We start from the raw sequence: 14,198 nt of genomic DNA, 5'->3' as shown, positions 1-14,198 counted from the left end.
AAACTACGTCCGTGCCTACACACTCATTTAAACCATATATCAAAAAATAGGGTTTACAGGTAGGCAGGGATCCTTTCAAAAAACGATCCAAAGTCACGTGACGTTACCTTTTGAAGCAAAAACCACACCTATATTTACTCACGTGTGTATACCGCCGGTCAGTCATTAAGATATATGGACATTATTCCTCGCATTGCTGTAAAACCATTAGCGCGAGTAAAGGTCGATACGAATAACCGTGTGATTGTTTAGATTCGTTTCGCTACATCGTGAGTCAACGTCCTCGAATATCTGAGGGCGGCGGTGTTTTCCTACAACAAAGGCGACCAAACGCGTGGCGTTAGTGAATGGACCAAGACAACACGCGAACTTTGCTGGTGTGAGGTGGACCGGTATGGACCTGACGGTGGTCCAGGGGAGTCCGTCTCCGGTCAAGAACGGACTTTTGAACTGGCGCTGGAGTCGAATAGTCGAAGAACAAGCTCGCCTGAGTCGGAGCAGAGACGGCTCACCTGAGCTGAAACACGGGCTGCTGCCGAGAAAGAAAACCCTCGGAGCTGTGAGTTTGCTCTGCCAGGTCTACGTGCCAAGCCTACCGGTGTGGTGTTGTGGAAATACCGGCTGTTGAAATAGTCAACTTTAGTTTATCAACGTGTCATACAGTTACAGTAGATTTGAAGAAAAATTGGGCTTTGCCTACATGAGATATCTTTGAGAATATACAGAACGAGTTCTCTTTCTATGTTTAAACCGTGGTAACGTTTAAATTTCGTGAAAAGAAAAGCTCAGTTCTAGTGTTGGAGAAACTGGGCTTAAATATTCTCTTTCAAACATATCGGCCTCAACTCATGAGGTGATTATCGAGCCCTTGGTGTAAAACCAGTGATTGTTGAGCAGCAGGAATGAGCACTGATATAACTGCTCATTCATTTCATTGGGTAACTGGTGAAGCCCACTGTGTGTGGCGGGGCTACAAAGACTGTGGCATTTAAAATGACTGTGGTCAATAATAATAAATGTAGTTTCTGAGTTGTAAACATGTGCCTTGACATTGTAAATGGAACATCAAATAAATTACAAAAAAAAACAGGAGTTACGTGATAAATATGTCAAGTAAGGTGATAAAATACTCAGTTGAGTGGTGCAGTTTTAATGCACTTTTACTGTTGTGATATGAAAACTAATCTAACTTTTCTTTTTGCCACCAAGACATAAGCAGAAACTAGTGAAATGTTTTTTTTAGACAAGTTCAAAGCCTGCATGTTTGAACTTGTCTGAGAAAATTCAGGGAATATTAGCATCAAAGTAATTTAAAGCCCTTTTTCTGCAGCTTTGGATGGTCTTCGTTATAACAATGTCATACTGAGCTCAGGGTAAATTGCGTAGGCTTTTTAGTCAGACTAAGTAAACCTCAGTTTAAACTCACTTAGGAATGTGCTCCCATTGCCCCTAAGAACGAGTCATTTAGTCAAAGGCCACATAAATCACGAGTTAATAGGCTTTTCCTATGGACCTGTTTAACTGCAGACTTTGCAGACACTCGTCCCCTTTGTTTAGTGTTTGCATGACTCCCAAGGAAACTTGAGACAGAAAACTTTGATGTATGACTGTTGTATTACTTTTATAATTGAACATTGTTAAACTGTCTATGTTGTTGATTATACAAAGCCACATCCTGCTGTTCAAGCCCTGTATGACTCGCTAAAGCTGAGTGAGTGCTTGAATGTGTCTTGAAATGTGACTTTTTACAATTTGTCAGATGTCAAGATTTGTGAATGGAGCTGATATTTTGGATAAGCTGGTTGTAAATGTATGAATAAACTACTATGCGTACGCTGCATATCAAGAGACAGCAGACAGACAGTGCTTATTGTTTGAGGAGACAGAGACCTATTGTTACTGGAGTGTTTAACCTCTGATTCCCCTGCTAGATTGCATCGAAGGAGCAGCTACCTGAAACCGTCCACTGTGTAAACTCGGGAGCTTCTAGACCCAAGGTAATATGGACATTTTTTCTTATTATTTTCAGTCCTTGAGTGACCTGAAAATCTGGTTGCTTTGAGTAAGTCAGAATGCACGTGGGTGAAATTGGAGCCACCGTTGTTGTCTGCATTTGATGGTTATCAGCACTTTTTCATTCTGACACATCAAAAACCCTAGACAGAAGGAGAGTAGTGCACCCGGGCCTGCTGTCAGAAGACTGACGTCTGTGTTTGAAGAGATGCTTGTTTCTGCATATGTGGCATTACCTGCCATTTAGCTGCATGAGAAGTAAAGTTTCAGAGTACACTTGCCACCACTTAATATATTTTAAAATGTGTAATTGCTCTTTTTCTGTGTTATAGACCTGTGTGAAAAATGTAGCTTGTGCTGGCCGTGCACTGAGGAATGCTTTCTTATCCAATGGGCAAGAAAATTGGAGAGCCCATGTAAAGCTTGCCAGAATTATTAAGTAAGTCCATCCATGTTAAAATTCCATCGGTTAATTGCTGTGACTCGGTTTACATAGTTTACAAAGCTCAGCTTGCCTTGTGCATGCATTATTCTTAACAACGACCTCTTTCATGGACAGACTGAAAGTCCTAATAAATCTGTAAAACTATAGTGTACATACATGTACGTTTGTGCTGAGGGTGTAAGACAGACGTGCTGAGAAGATGCATCTGTGTGTTGTGGTGGTGGTGCTGGTCTACAGAAGGAGCTACGTGGGCCTGGAGCTGGTGCAGTGGCTGATGGAGATGTGTGCGTTTGTTGAGAGCAGAGGTGCTGCGGCCGCAATCTGGAACGTTCTCCTGGAGCTGAACGTTCTCCTGTCAGGTCTGTGCAGAAGACCTGCTGCTACCGCCGTGTTGCTGTCTCGTACACACGTGTACCTTGCGCTCGTCTTGCTTAATAAAGTGTCGAGTGACTGTGGATGCAGGGGATCCACTAATGAAGTGGATGGTGTACGTTCCTTATATTTCCGAATGATCTTAACAACATTCGTGGTTATTATATACCGAATTGTGTGTTTGAGTTCACCGAGATTATTTAGTACTGTTTGACGTGTTGCGTTTAACTGAGTACTCTGGATTTTACTTACAGTTAAGTTAAACCAAGTTGATCGAACACTGTGGCCATTGTGGTGTAACACTGAGATGTGGTGTGTGCTCCAGTGGAGAGGCAGGCTGTGTTTGAGGATTCAGGGACTCTGTACCAGTTCTCCTTCGAAGACTGTGAGGCTCAGAGCTGTGACTTCAGAAATCAGAGCCAGTGGCATAATGGAGTGAGTTTCCTCCTACAGCTGGTCCCCCAGAACCAGCTCCACAAGGAGACCCAGACACTGTAAGTACAAGATGTATTGAATAAGTATATAGAATAAGTTACACATAGTCAAATTAATCTCTGGTTCAGTTTATTGCTAACTATGAAATACCTTCATAACTATCTCTAAAGCATCAATTCAATGCTTTATTCTCAAAGGTGTTTATTTGGAATTGATTGACAAATGAAAGATATGCAAGGTTACTGTCACACATTGGCTACATGAATCTATATATTTTTTAAATCCTCAAACATTTTACATTTACACTTTTTTGTTGCCATTTGCCCATGAGCACATATTTCATCATTGAGAGATGGTTTGAGGGGCATCTACTGCCTGTCCTGTCATGTTTTGACACTGGCATGACTGAAATTTCTCGATCCTGAAATGTCACCGCCACTTCTTGCCAACCATTAGAGGGCCATTATCCAACCTTTATTTTAGCAAATTCATAACGGTTGGTATTGAGGCTGGAGCTCTAGTGTGCATTCAAAAAGAACCCTTATATTGTGTGTGTGTGTGTGTGTGTGTGTGTGAGAGAGAGAGAGAGAGAGAGATAGACAGTCACAATATCTCACATTCTCTAAATATAGAACTCTATTGTTGTTAGTATGATTATTTGTGTAAATACTAAATCACGTGGTGTGTGTGTAAAATATTACATCATTATTGTTATGGGTTATTGGTAGAAATCACGTATGCGTGAATTCTGACTCAAAGCTGTTTTCCATAGAGAAGTGTGTGTAATATGTAAGTCATTCAGAAGTGAATATTTTGATGACAATACATGGTTTTAACAAAATATTCATTTTACCATTGCACTGTCCCCTCAGTAGTATGCATACACAGACTGTAACTCTTGAAGTGCATCTTGAAGGTGTGCATGAAAAGTGACTATCTCGCTGGTGTCACATTGGTTATTTTCAGTATTGTACAAGCTTTCTGTGTGGGATGGTGCTTCCAACACGCTGTGTGTCATTACCAAAACAATAGGCACTAGCTAACTGCTACTGCACGCTTGATTGGCCTTACAACATTTTCAAAGCTTTAGTATGCTCGAGTAGCATTGTAGTCATACACATGTCAAATATCCTATACCAAGCCAATGGATCTCCACACAGGGCCCAGCTTACTCATTTCATTCCAGCAACCACAACATCTCAAGATCTTCATGGGTGCCATCAGGTAGACACTCCATGTAACCAAAACACAGCTCAGACATTCCATCAACCATTTCCTCAACCAGTCTGTGCTCTCCTTTTCCACAACTACTGGCTAGTCCTTTCATCTCCTTCACAGCTGCCCTTAGTTTATGGCCTCTAACACCAAACTGCATAAGCAAGCATGTGGCAGACCTTCCCACAAAGCCCCTAACACCTGTTTCTACCGTCTTATATCCACCTGAGCTCCATGTTCTCTCACCTCAGACACCAAAGCTTTTTCCTTCAAAAGCTTCAGCCAGTGCACCATCAAATGAAGCTGTTAATTCTATAAAATATCTACCCATTTACATTCAGAGTATGACACAATATTTGGCCTTGACCTTGTCTGGGATCCCCATGCTCCCATTGTCCAAGGTGGGTGGGTAAGATATCATGCGTCACCCCAAGTAAAAACATAATGAGACGCGTTCATTGGCCATGACTTTGGCCAGGTGATCTTTTCTAGATCTTCCCAGTAAAGCCATTGGCCTTGTTTTCCTTGCTATTGTGCACTGTGCGTCCTCTTCCTGCTCATGAGTAAAACCAGGAGTCATCCACCTGGCCATGTGGCCTTCTTGAATTCCTTACCACGCTTGGCTGGTCACATCTCTTGGTTCCCGTGTTTTTGGCTAACGGCACTCGCAGTTTCCACTTCTTTACCGTGTGTCATTTTGATGCCAAAAACAGAGGACACAGAAAGATAGGGTGAAAATATCAACATGCACATTGGACCGTTTTCTGCACGTAAATATCCCATTCACAAGCATAAATGTGGAACTTTTGAGCATAGAAAGAAAACCTGCATTCAGTTTTACCTGAATATCGCACTCTACATGTGTGGTTACATTTTCAAGTTGTTCACTGTTCTTGTTCGACAAGTACCCAAGTTTTGCTTTTGACCTAACTAACTCACCTAGCTCACCTTAATCTTGACCTAGTTAACTCGCCTAACTCACCTTAATCTTGACCTAGCTAACTCTCCTAACTCACCTTAATCTTGACCTAGCTAACTCGCCTAGTTCACCTTAATCTTGACCTGGCTAACTCGCCTAGTTCACCTTAATCTTGACCTAGCTAACTCCCCTGTCCATGCTCTTTGTCATATGCCATCCTTGTGCTGACAGGCACAAAATAAGGAGCAGGACAGAAATGTCCATCAGCCTGTCCCCAAACTGTCAAACACACCCCCATGTCAAAATCTGCACAGAAGCAGCCAAAAGAGGACAGCGATGAAATTGAGAAGAATAAAACATTCACAAATGGAGAAAGACGGGTTGAGCATGACATGATACGTTTGTACAAAATTATCCTTGCTGTGTTCGAGTTTCACATTTACTCTTGTGAGGGGGATGTGGACATTTATATTTTTCACTTTGCATTTTGTTCCAACAACTGAAACTAGCGTGGAGGAGAACTCCAAGATTCTCCATTCATCATGGAGAAAATGGGGGAGGTTTGGAAGTAGCAGTGGAAAAAAGTAAGGTCAGGCATGATCTTTCTCCTAAACTTCAGGCATTCGATGATTCCAAGTTTTTTAGCTTTCATCGGTACACTTAATCTGCTGACTTTCCTCTGAGGTAGCAGTTCACAGAATGATGATGTCCTCTAACAGCTGCTCAGATGAAACCAGGCTGCAGTCTGTTGTAGACTATCCCATTACACTGTCACCTTTGCCATTAAGGAAGTAACAGGAAATCTGATCTCAGATCAGCAGCAAAGGGGAACTACCAGGTCTGACCTCAGCACAGGTTATTAATCTTAAATAATCTTAAATGGCAGCACCCCCATCAGCCTCAGGGCCATGTCTGAGTATGATGTGGGCTATGTAAGACTCTTCTTAGTCTTCTATCTCTGACTGTCATCAGATTTAACCCCTGGCTCCTATATTATATAGCCGATTACATTATACTGAATTCACTTGCCATAAACATATGCCGACCACTGGTTACCAATTAGTATGTAATTGGTAACTACCCTGCACATAAGACGTCACCCTGCAGTTCTATCACTCACCAGTAGGTGTCACAAAATGATGTTCTTGGCAGAGAACATGTCTTTCAGGAAGGTTCTTCAGACCTTCAGATCTAGCAGTCTGTGTTACTGTCTGCCCCCTCAGGTGTTTTTTTTTTTTTTTTTTTTTTTTTTTTCTGTTCTGCGTGTACTTGACCTCTGCATAATGGCTTCTCATACTTAATCTGGTCTCAAACATTTTAATGGTCTGTATGAATTAAGCTCTCAGCATGGAAGTTAAGAGTTTGAAATATAAGGATTATTTTAAGACTGAGCCATTAACTAACTAGCTAAGGAACTTAAGATCAGAGCTAATTCCCCTAAACCCCACCAGCAGTGCTTTACATAGATTTGAATGTGAAAATGGAATTGGACCTCCTCTCTTTCACCGTTCCAGTTTAAGCCTGGATAATCACACACACACACACACACACACACACACACATCCTGATGCATAGTACCTAGACAGGGACGCTGCCTGGGAGGGAGACGGACCTAAAAGCAGCTTCATCTCACCACTGCGTCTTGCACAATCTCTTCCTGTCTGTGCGAAAATAAATGGGTCAGTGAGGTGGACACTGGCGTCATCACTGCTGTGTCTCGGGCAGAAAGGGGCAAAGATGAGCGCTGTTGTCCCAACCCTTCCCCTCCAGCATAGCAGAGTCCTCCTTTGTCCCATATGGCTCCAATTTCCCCAGGACTTTATAAAACTGCAGAGCGCACAGCTCCATTTTGGCTAACCGGCTGCATCGTTCAGCCAAGGTTTTATTGTGTGAGGGTTTCTGTCGTAGGTCTATTTTTGTCTTTTATGTCATCTGCCCTTGCGTGTTTGTCTGTCTGTATCCGCAGGTGCGATGGAGAGTCTAAGAAAAGTCCTGAAGCGTGCAGTCACGTTGTCCAAATGCGAGCACTGGAGCGCCTAACGTCAACGGTGAGGAGACCGCAGCCCGTAGCACGGCAGCACCTCTTAAGTCCAACACCGGGGGCAGCGCTGCGCTGACCCCTTGGGCTCGCCAGCTCGGCTTGCTCCGGTGCGGCCGGATTCACGAGGCGAAAGGGAGCTGCGTAAGGGCTGCGGAATCGTTACCAGTCACCTGTGGCCTCCGAGACGGGCCAGCAGGTGCGGAACGAACCGCACCTGCGCTCGCCGCAGCCGCTCTGCAGGTCAGCGCACTGATCCAATACGTGCGCTCCCGGGCCTCGCTGAGCTCGCTCTGCCTCCAGCCACGGAGGCGGTGTCATAGAAGCGCTCCTCAAGGTGAGGCTACGCACCTGCAGTCACCTTGCAGCAGAAATAGAAACCGTCCGCAGGTGGAGAGGATCGTTAATTTCCCGCCATGCTCCTCCAGAGCTATGTGCGGCTACGTGGCTCCTAACATGAGCTCATGAGTCATTCTCTCAAGTATGCGTCCCTGTTGTCATATATTAAAGTAAGATTGTGACTTATTATATACGGGCTTTGCTGTGGTCCTGTTGCCACAGTCGCTTCAGAGTGCCAAATGCATTTATTGGGTCGCTTTCTCATGTACTGTTTGCAGTACACATGTAAAACATCAGACCCACTGCAGAGATACCTCATGACCCGATAACGCTTGAAGCCATTATAAATAAATCCTGTCTGAAGACGTTGTCAGCAGTATATGTGGGGAGGTACTTCTCCATGGAACTGAGTTGAAAGGCACTATCTGTGGCTGTGCCAGGGTCACAGTGGGATGGTTCTCGTACTGTTTTTCACTGGGCTGAACCTGGACACTCATGCTCTCATGGGAGTTGATGTTGTTTAAACACCCCCATTACCTGTTGCACACCTGGGTTCACACCCCTTTGCCTGCATGAACGCTTTTCTAAACATTTTCCTAGCAGATTCATGATATACACTCATGGATCACTTTATTCAGGAACTTGTAAATTGTAAATGGACTTTCTTAGATGCTTTGCCTGATTTGTGACCACACAATTTGTGTCAAGTTTAAATATACCACCTTCCCCATACTCAAGGTCACTGCAGAGTGTACAAACATGCAATATGACCTGAGCCATAGTGAACTTGTACTAATACTCCTACAGTTATACTAGAGGTGAATGCTGTGGTGGCTGAGTTGTGTCTAGTATAAAATTGTCTACAACCAGTAAGGACACACTTATAGGCAACTTCAGTGGCCAGTGAGTGCAGTTATGTGATCGAATAAAGTAGCTGGTGAGTGTGTATTTGGTTTCTCTTGGCAGGCTGCTTAGTTATTAGCCGACCCAGTGACTGGCAAATCCAACTGCATGTTGTGTTAAAATATCTGTGCGATATTTATTCATGAATGTGGTCATATGGCTGATGTAAGGCTGACGATTTCACCTTCTTGGCTATGCAGTATTCTTCAAATGTCCCAGAATCGTTCCTGTAAATTCCCCAACACGGGACTACAGCCTAAACTGAGAGCCGTGCGAGTACTGGGAGTCCTTAAGGACCCACAGGAGCTCAGCGGAGAGGTGGCGCTTTTATCAGCCCCTGTCCGTGTCCTTGGCACCTGTAGCCGAGCCCGTCTGCCCGAGCCCGTCTGCCCGTGGCCGTCTGCCTGTGGTTGTCTGCGTCTGTGCCGAGGCCCGGAGCTCCTGCTGAAACACTGTGTTTGAACAGGTGCAGACTGAGCTGGTGGCAGCGTTGGCCCGCAAAGCGCACAGCAAATCAGGTAAGGCCCGTCCGTTAGCGTCTTTTTAGTTCTCTGATACACAGCCAGGAAGTTTCAGGATGATGTGTTGCCATTCAAATGCTGGCCGTAGTGTGAGGTGCAAAAACACAGACTTTTGAATGCTTACTGTTCAATAGTAAGTGTATTGGTGTATATCTGCACACTAGAGTGTGTAGTGCACTAACTCATTCTTTAATAATGTCTTTTACAGTGACCAAGAGCGTTAGTGCGGGACATCCCGACCACCTCCCGTCCAAGGCAGCATGTTCAAGTGAGCAAAAGGTACTGTGGTAAATCCTGAAAGTCCTGAAAGAGTTCAGGACATTTTCATCCACGCTGTCTTAAGTTAGACATGTTGTCCTGAATGAGTGTTACCCAGTGATCAGTTAAACATGGACATTTACCAGGACATGGACATGGCAGAGAGGGACGTTGTCCAGTCCAGTGTTTGGACTGCTGGATCTATACCATGGGACATGAGAGTCCTGCGTAGTGCTAACTCTGTTCTTTCAGGTTTATGTAGTATAATGAAGGATTATGGGCAACTAGTGAAATGATTTGTAATGTAAGTGAACAACTTTGTATACCTTATGTTAATTTGTGCATGCTGGGATACTATAAAACATACAGTGGTTATAAAATTGCAAGATGGCATATTCACTATGTGTATGTGCTTGTATATTTAAAGAGTAAACAAATTTTACTATGTCTGTTTTTTATGCAAATGGGGGGGACCACACGACAGTGAGGTATTTCCCTTTGGGCTTCAGGTTAATTGTACATTGTTCTCCATATTCAGCACTCAGTACTAAGTTGTCTGGAATGTGCTGGTGTTCTCCGTGTGGAACGTGCCTGCGTTAAGCTGCTTCATATAGCCAGCAGAACAAAGATGGAATTTCTTTTGTGTAGTTGGGGCAAATTCCTTTCCAGGATGAGGTCACAAGACTTCTGTCTATGAATCATTTATCTATGTATGTCTATGAATGCATGTGCAGGTGTTTAGAGGTGGCGGGGGGGTTGTGGATACTGATGGGAATTCATATCCTGAAATGCTGGATGGATGCATCCTGATACCAGCGTCATGAATTTTTGAAAATCCCTGTCATTCTTTCTGTTAATAAATATAGAAAGAATATGGATAAATATAGAATGCTTCAGCAAGTAAAAAGACTGTATTGTTTACAGTGGCATGTAAACAAGTCTAGAAACGTCCGTGGAACACAATGACACAATGAATGGAATTCTTGTCAAAATTAGAGTATCGGTGTTAGTTTGCGTACCTCTGTATGAATGGCCATTGGACACTCACATCGCTGTATTCTTCTAAGATACTTCTAAGCTTAGCGTGCGGTGTTTCACTAGTCCTGAGAGCATCATGTCCAGTGAGGAGGACCTTGCCCTCGTCCACACACTCCTCATAACATGCCCTGCTTTCTCCCTCTTTCTGGAGATTGTGAAACTTCCTATTCAGGATTCGAGCCACTACCAGATGTTTCCTGCCCCCTCCGCCCACCACTTGCCTTTGTGCATAAGGCAAAGAGAAAGAGAGAGAGAGAGAGAAAGGGAGGAAAAGAGAGAGGCAGGTTCTCTGTCCGCCTAAGGCGACATGCCTACAGTGGCTCGGGCATCCATAACTCTAAAGCATGTCTCCTGCAGCTCACTGAACTCTGTGCACTGGACTAGAGAAGCAGTCTCTCCTGAAACGGTCTGCAGAGCTCCGTCTCACCCCAGGGAAGGCAGACGGACCCCTCGGCATCGGCCTGCTCAGCCATCCACGGAGGCCGGGCTGGCCCCCGAGCGCTCCGGCCCCATGGCGTGGGACTGTGGCCTGAGATACGTGTTCTCTGTGTCCCCTGCACTGCAGCAGGGCCCCGGGGCCATCTCCCGGGACCGAGAGGATGTAGGCCGCATGGAGATGGTCCAGAGACTGGCCATGGACGGCTGCCGTCTGCTCCGCAGCCCGCTGAGACCGTCGGAACGGCCTGCCGAGGTAAGATGGCACACGGCTCTCACGCACAAGTCCTTCATCTCCAGCCCTGCCCACTGCTAGAATCACTCTGTTGAATTTAGGACTTGATGTGTTTAATATTTAATATTTACAAAAAATCTGAAGTTATGTCTGTGCTCTGACGGCTGCACCGATCCCTGAAACCTAGTATATAGAATTGTAAATATACATGTGTAAATGCATTTTTTATTACTGTCATGTTTGTGTGTGTGTGTATGTATGTATGTATATGTATGTGTGTGTGTATATATATATATATATATATATATATATATATATATATATATATAATATACACACACACATTTGACAGTAATAAAAAATGCATTACTAAATAAGATCACAGAAAGCCGTGGAATTAATGTTATGATTTAAAAATTTGCTGATTTGATCATAAACTAGTTTCACTGCTTTTCACCCCTTAACTTTTAAAAGCACTTTTCTTGCAAACATCCTGCTTGTCTGGGTTATTTTTTGTTTGTTTTGTTTAGTTTTTTAAACCACAATACACTGCAGTTACTCGTTGGAGTCTTTTTTTTTCTGTTTACATTTGTGGGGCAGACTCAACCTTCCAATTCTGAACAGGGTGCCAATTATCTCATGCTCGTCTCTGATTGGCTGACATCATGAGGTCATAGTTCTACACTTCCTGTCAGTTCTCGTCAATGACAATGACAGGAAAACCTGACGCAGTGGTCACCAGACTGGACCAAGCCAGTCATGCTTACTACTATGCCAAGGCATCAAATCAAATGCCTCTGTGTTAATGACCTTTTCTTATTAGACGTTCATTGTGCAGCCTTATATTAAAGGCCCATGCTGTGATTTTCCTTGGGTTCATTCACCATCTTGCTGTTATTGTTTCATAGTTTGCCATGTTGGGGGTGATGTAGGTTGAAGTGAACAGCAAGAGATGTGCTCCACTTAGCTTAGCTTGTCAGCGCTTTAAAAGCTCTTTAAATGGCTTTCTTTTACAACCACTTGGAATAACCAAGCCTGAAATGTCTTCAGTTAGAAATATATGTTCAAATCCATCAAAAATGAAAGAAAGATTTAGGTATTGACAGCCTTTCCTGTCTCAATGATGCAGCAGTGTTTTTATGATGGATCATTATAGTGGGAGCTGACTGTATTGGGTTTAAGTGTGTACATGTGAAGAAAGGTGCATAATACATACTGATGCTGAATCACGTGATGTTTCATTAATGATGAAGGAAAGATGTTTATTCCTGAAGATTGAAAAGCTTCAGTGGTGATATAATACTAAGCATCTTTGTCTCTGTTGTCTATGAAGCAAAAGAGGATCTGACACGGAAATGTCCCGTAATCACTGGGATGAACAGTGTGACCTTCCAGAAGCTTCTACTGCACGGGCTTGATGGGTTTCCAAGCAGTTGTGTAACTCGATTGAATGAGAACTGCTATTATGTTTTCTAATTTCCATTCCCATGTTAAGTGGGTATTTTGGTGTTGAACAAGATGTTTGATCTGAACGATGACGCACACTTTAGATGTAGCTACTCAGTTCAGCTACCAACCATAACGGAACATTTTACTGAATTGGTGCAATGTTTGCATCTAATTCAGATATTTTTCTCTCAAATTTAAGCAGAAAATGAATGCATCTGTTTAGTGTTATTAGGGAGGTATTATGGTGTCAGGCAGAAATATCTGTTACCATCCGGCAGGATGGTCTCAGTGTCTGTGTGCCTGAGTGTTTTTGAGCCCATATATAGACCCTTCAGATGGTCCTTAGTAGCCAGTGGTTTTAAAGGTGGTCTTTGATTGGGTGAGGCTTTAGATTAGCATATGTGTGTGTGTGTGTGTGTGTGTGTGTGTGTGTGTGTGGAGGTGGGGCGGGGGGGTAATTTGGCCTTGATTACTAAAAATCGATAAATATATATTAACCTCACAAGAGTAATGGTTTCAATAAGGGGCTGGACACAACCATGTCCACAGTCCACAACAGCCATTGTGTAAATCCTGCCATGTGTAGCAGAGGTGTAGCTGTAGGAACGCTGACCTCAGGACTAAGTGTTCATGTCCCTGGCCTACAGCACGGTCAGCACGAGGGCCTCAGCTAAACCCTGACCATGCTCTTCTAAACCCTGACCACGCTCTTCTGGGCACCTTAATGGCGTGCGCTGCATGGAACTCGCTACCCGCAGACGAGGCTGCATGTCAGCACACTTTCCTAAATGAGAAGCGATTGCCACAAAGTGAACCACTTTTAATTAGATGTGTGCATGAAGTGTGTGCGTGAGCACACGCGTGTGTGTGCGTGCTCCAACGCGTGCACACGTGTGCGTGCGTTCGGAGTTTGCAGTTGACTGACTGTGCAAGACGCATTTATGCATCTGTTTGTGAGAACAGGATCGCTAAAGGTCTTTCGATGCTTCAGTGCTACAGGCAATTAGAGCAGAAAAGTGCTGGCTGTTCCAGACTGTCTGTCTTCCTAATTATATGTGCGTGCACACACACACACACACACACACACACACACACACACACACGGAGCTGGCTGATGGGCAGTTGAAGTACTGTGGGTCATGCACAGTGCACATGTGATGAGGCCTGCTCATTAAATTACAAACACACACACACACACACACACACAGTGTGGCTACCATGTTACCGTCACACTCACATTGGACTTGTTTTGTTGAGGATTTGTGCTGAAGAGACACGCCCCTATTTGCCATCTGAACTCAAATGCCAGTGTTTGCAGATCAGCAATACAAACGCTCCAACAGGAACTCGGCCCGCCCCAGTCTCGCTGCTGCACACGGGACCGGACCAGACCACACCGCTTAATGTTTACATACAGGCTCTCCCTTGCAGACATAGAACCACTCGGACGATGTTGCTGAGAGCCACGTGCGTTATGCCTGCAGCCCCTACCCACCGACCTGCGTCTCTTACACCACAGCAGGGCAGCACACACACACCACCATAACGCCACACGGACGTCCTGCAGGATGTGGTGCAGGGAG

At 44.2% G+C, this 14,198-nt stretch overlaps 1 protein-coding gene across 3 annotated transcripts in view; it reads left to right on the top strand.

The window, feature by feature from the left end:
* The first annotated feature begins 111 nt into the window (after positions 1-111).
* rapgef5b (Rap guanine nucleotide exchange factor (GEF) 5b) overlaps positions 112-14,198 on the top strand; it is a 31,745-nt gene continuing 17,658 nt past the window's right edge. Inside the window, exons 1-9 of one of the 3 annotated variants that reach the window (XM_076970756.1) lie at positions 112-559; positions 1,932-1,997; positions 2,346-2,452; positions 2,696-2,817; positions 3,156-3,324; positions 7,366-7,447; positions 9,146-9,197; positions 9,409-9,479; positions 11,065-11,187. In XM_076970756.1, the coding sequence (XP_076826871.1) occupies positions 395-559; positions 1,932-1,997; positions 2,346-2,452; positions 2,696-2,817; positions 3,156-3,324; positions 7,366-7,447; positions 9,146-9,197; positions 9,409-9,479; positions 11,065-11,187 (957 nt within the window). In that variant the 5' untranslated portion in view covers positions 112-394. Of the gene's footprint in view, positions 560-1,931; positions 1,998-2,345; positions 2,453-2,695; positions 2,818-3,155; positions 3,325-7,365; positions 7,448-9,145; positions 9,198-9,408; positions 9,480-9,985; positions 11,188-14,198 lie in introns of those variants that run through there. The other 2 variants (XM_076970755.1, XM_076970757.1) reach the window with 2 other exon arrangements.

This window comes from Brachyhypopomus gauderio, chromosome 13 (genome assembly GCF_052324685.1).
Source record: "Brachyhypopomus gauderio isolate BG-103 chromosome 13, BGAUD_0.2, whole genome shotgun sequence".
NCBI lineage: Eukaryota > Metazoa > Chordata > Actinopteri > Gymnotiformes > Hypopomidae > Brachyhypopomus > Brachyhypopomus gauderio.
The sequence above is the reverse complement of the archived record's forward strand: the minus strand, read 5'-3'. Positions and strand labels throughout refer to the sequence as shown.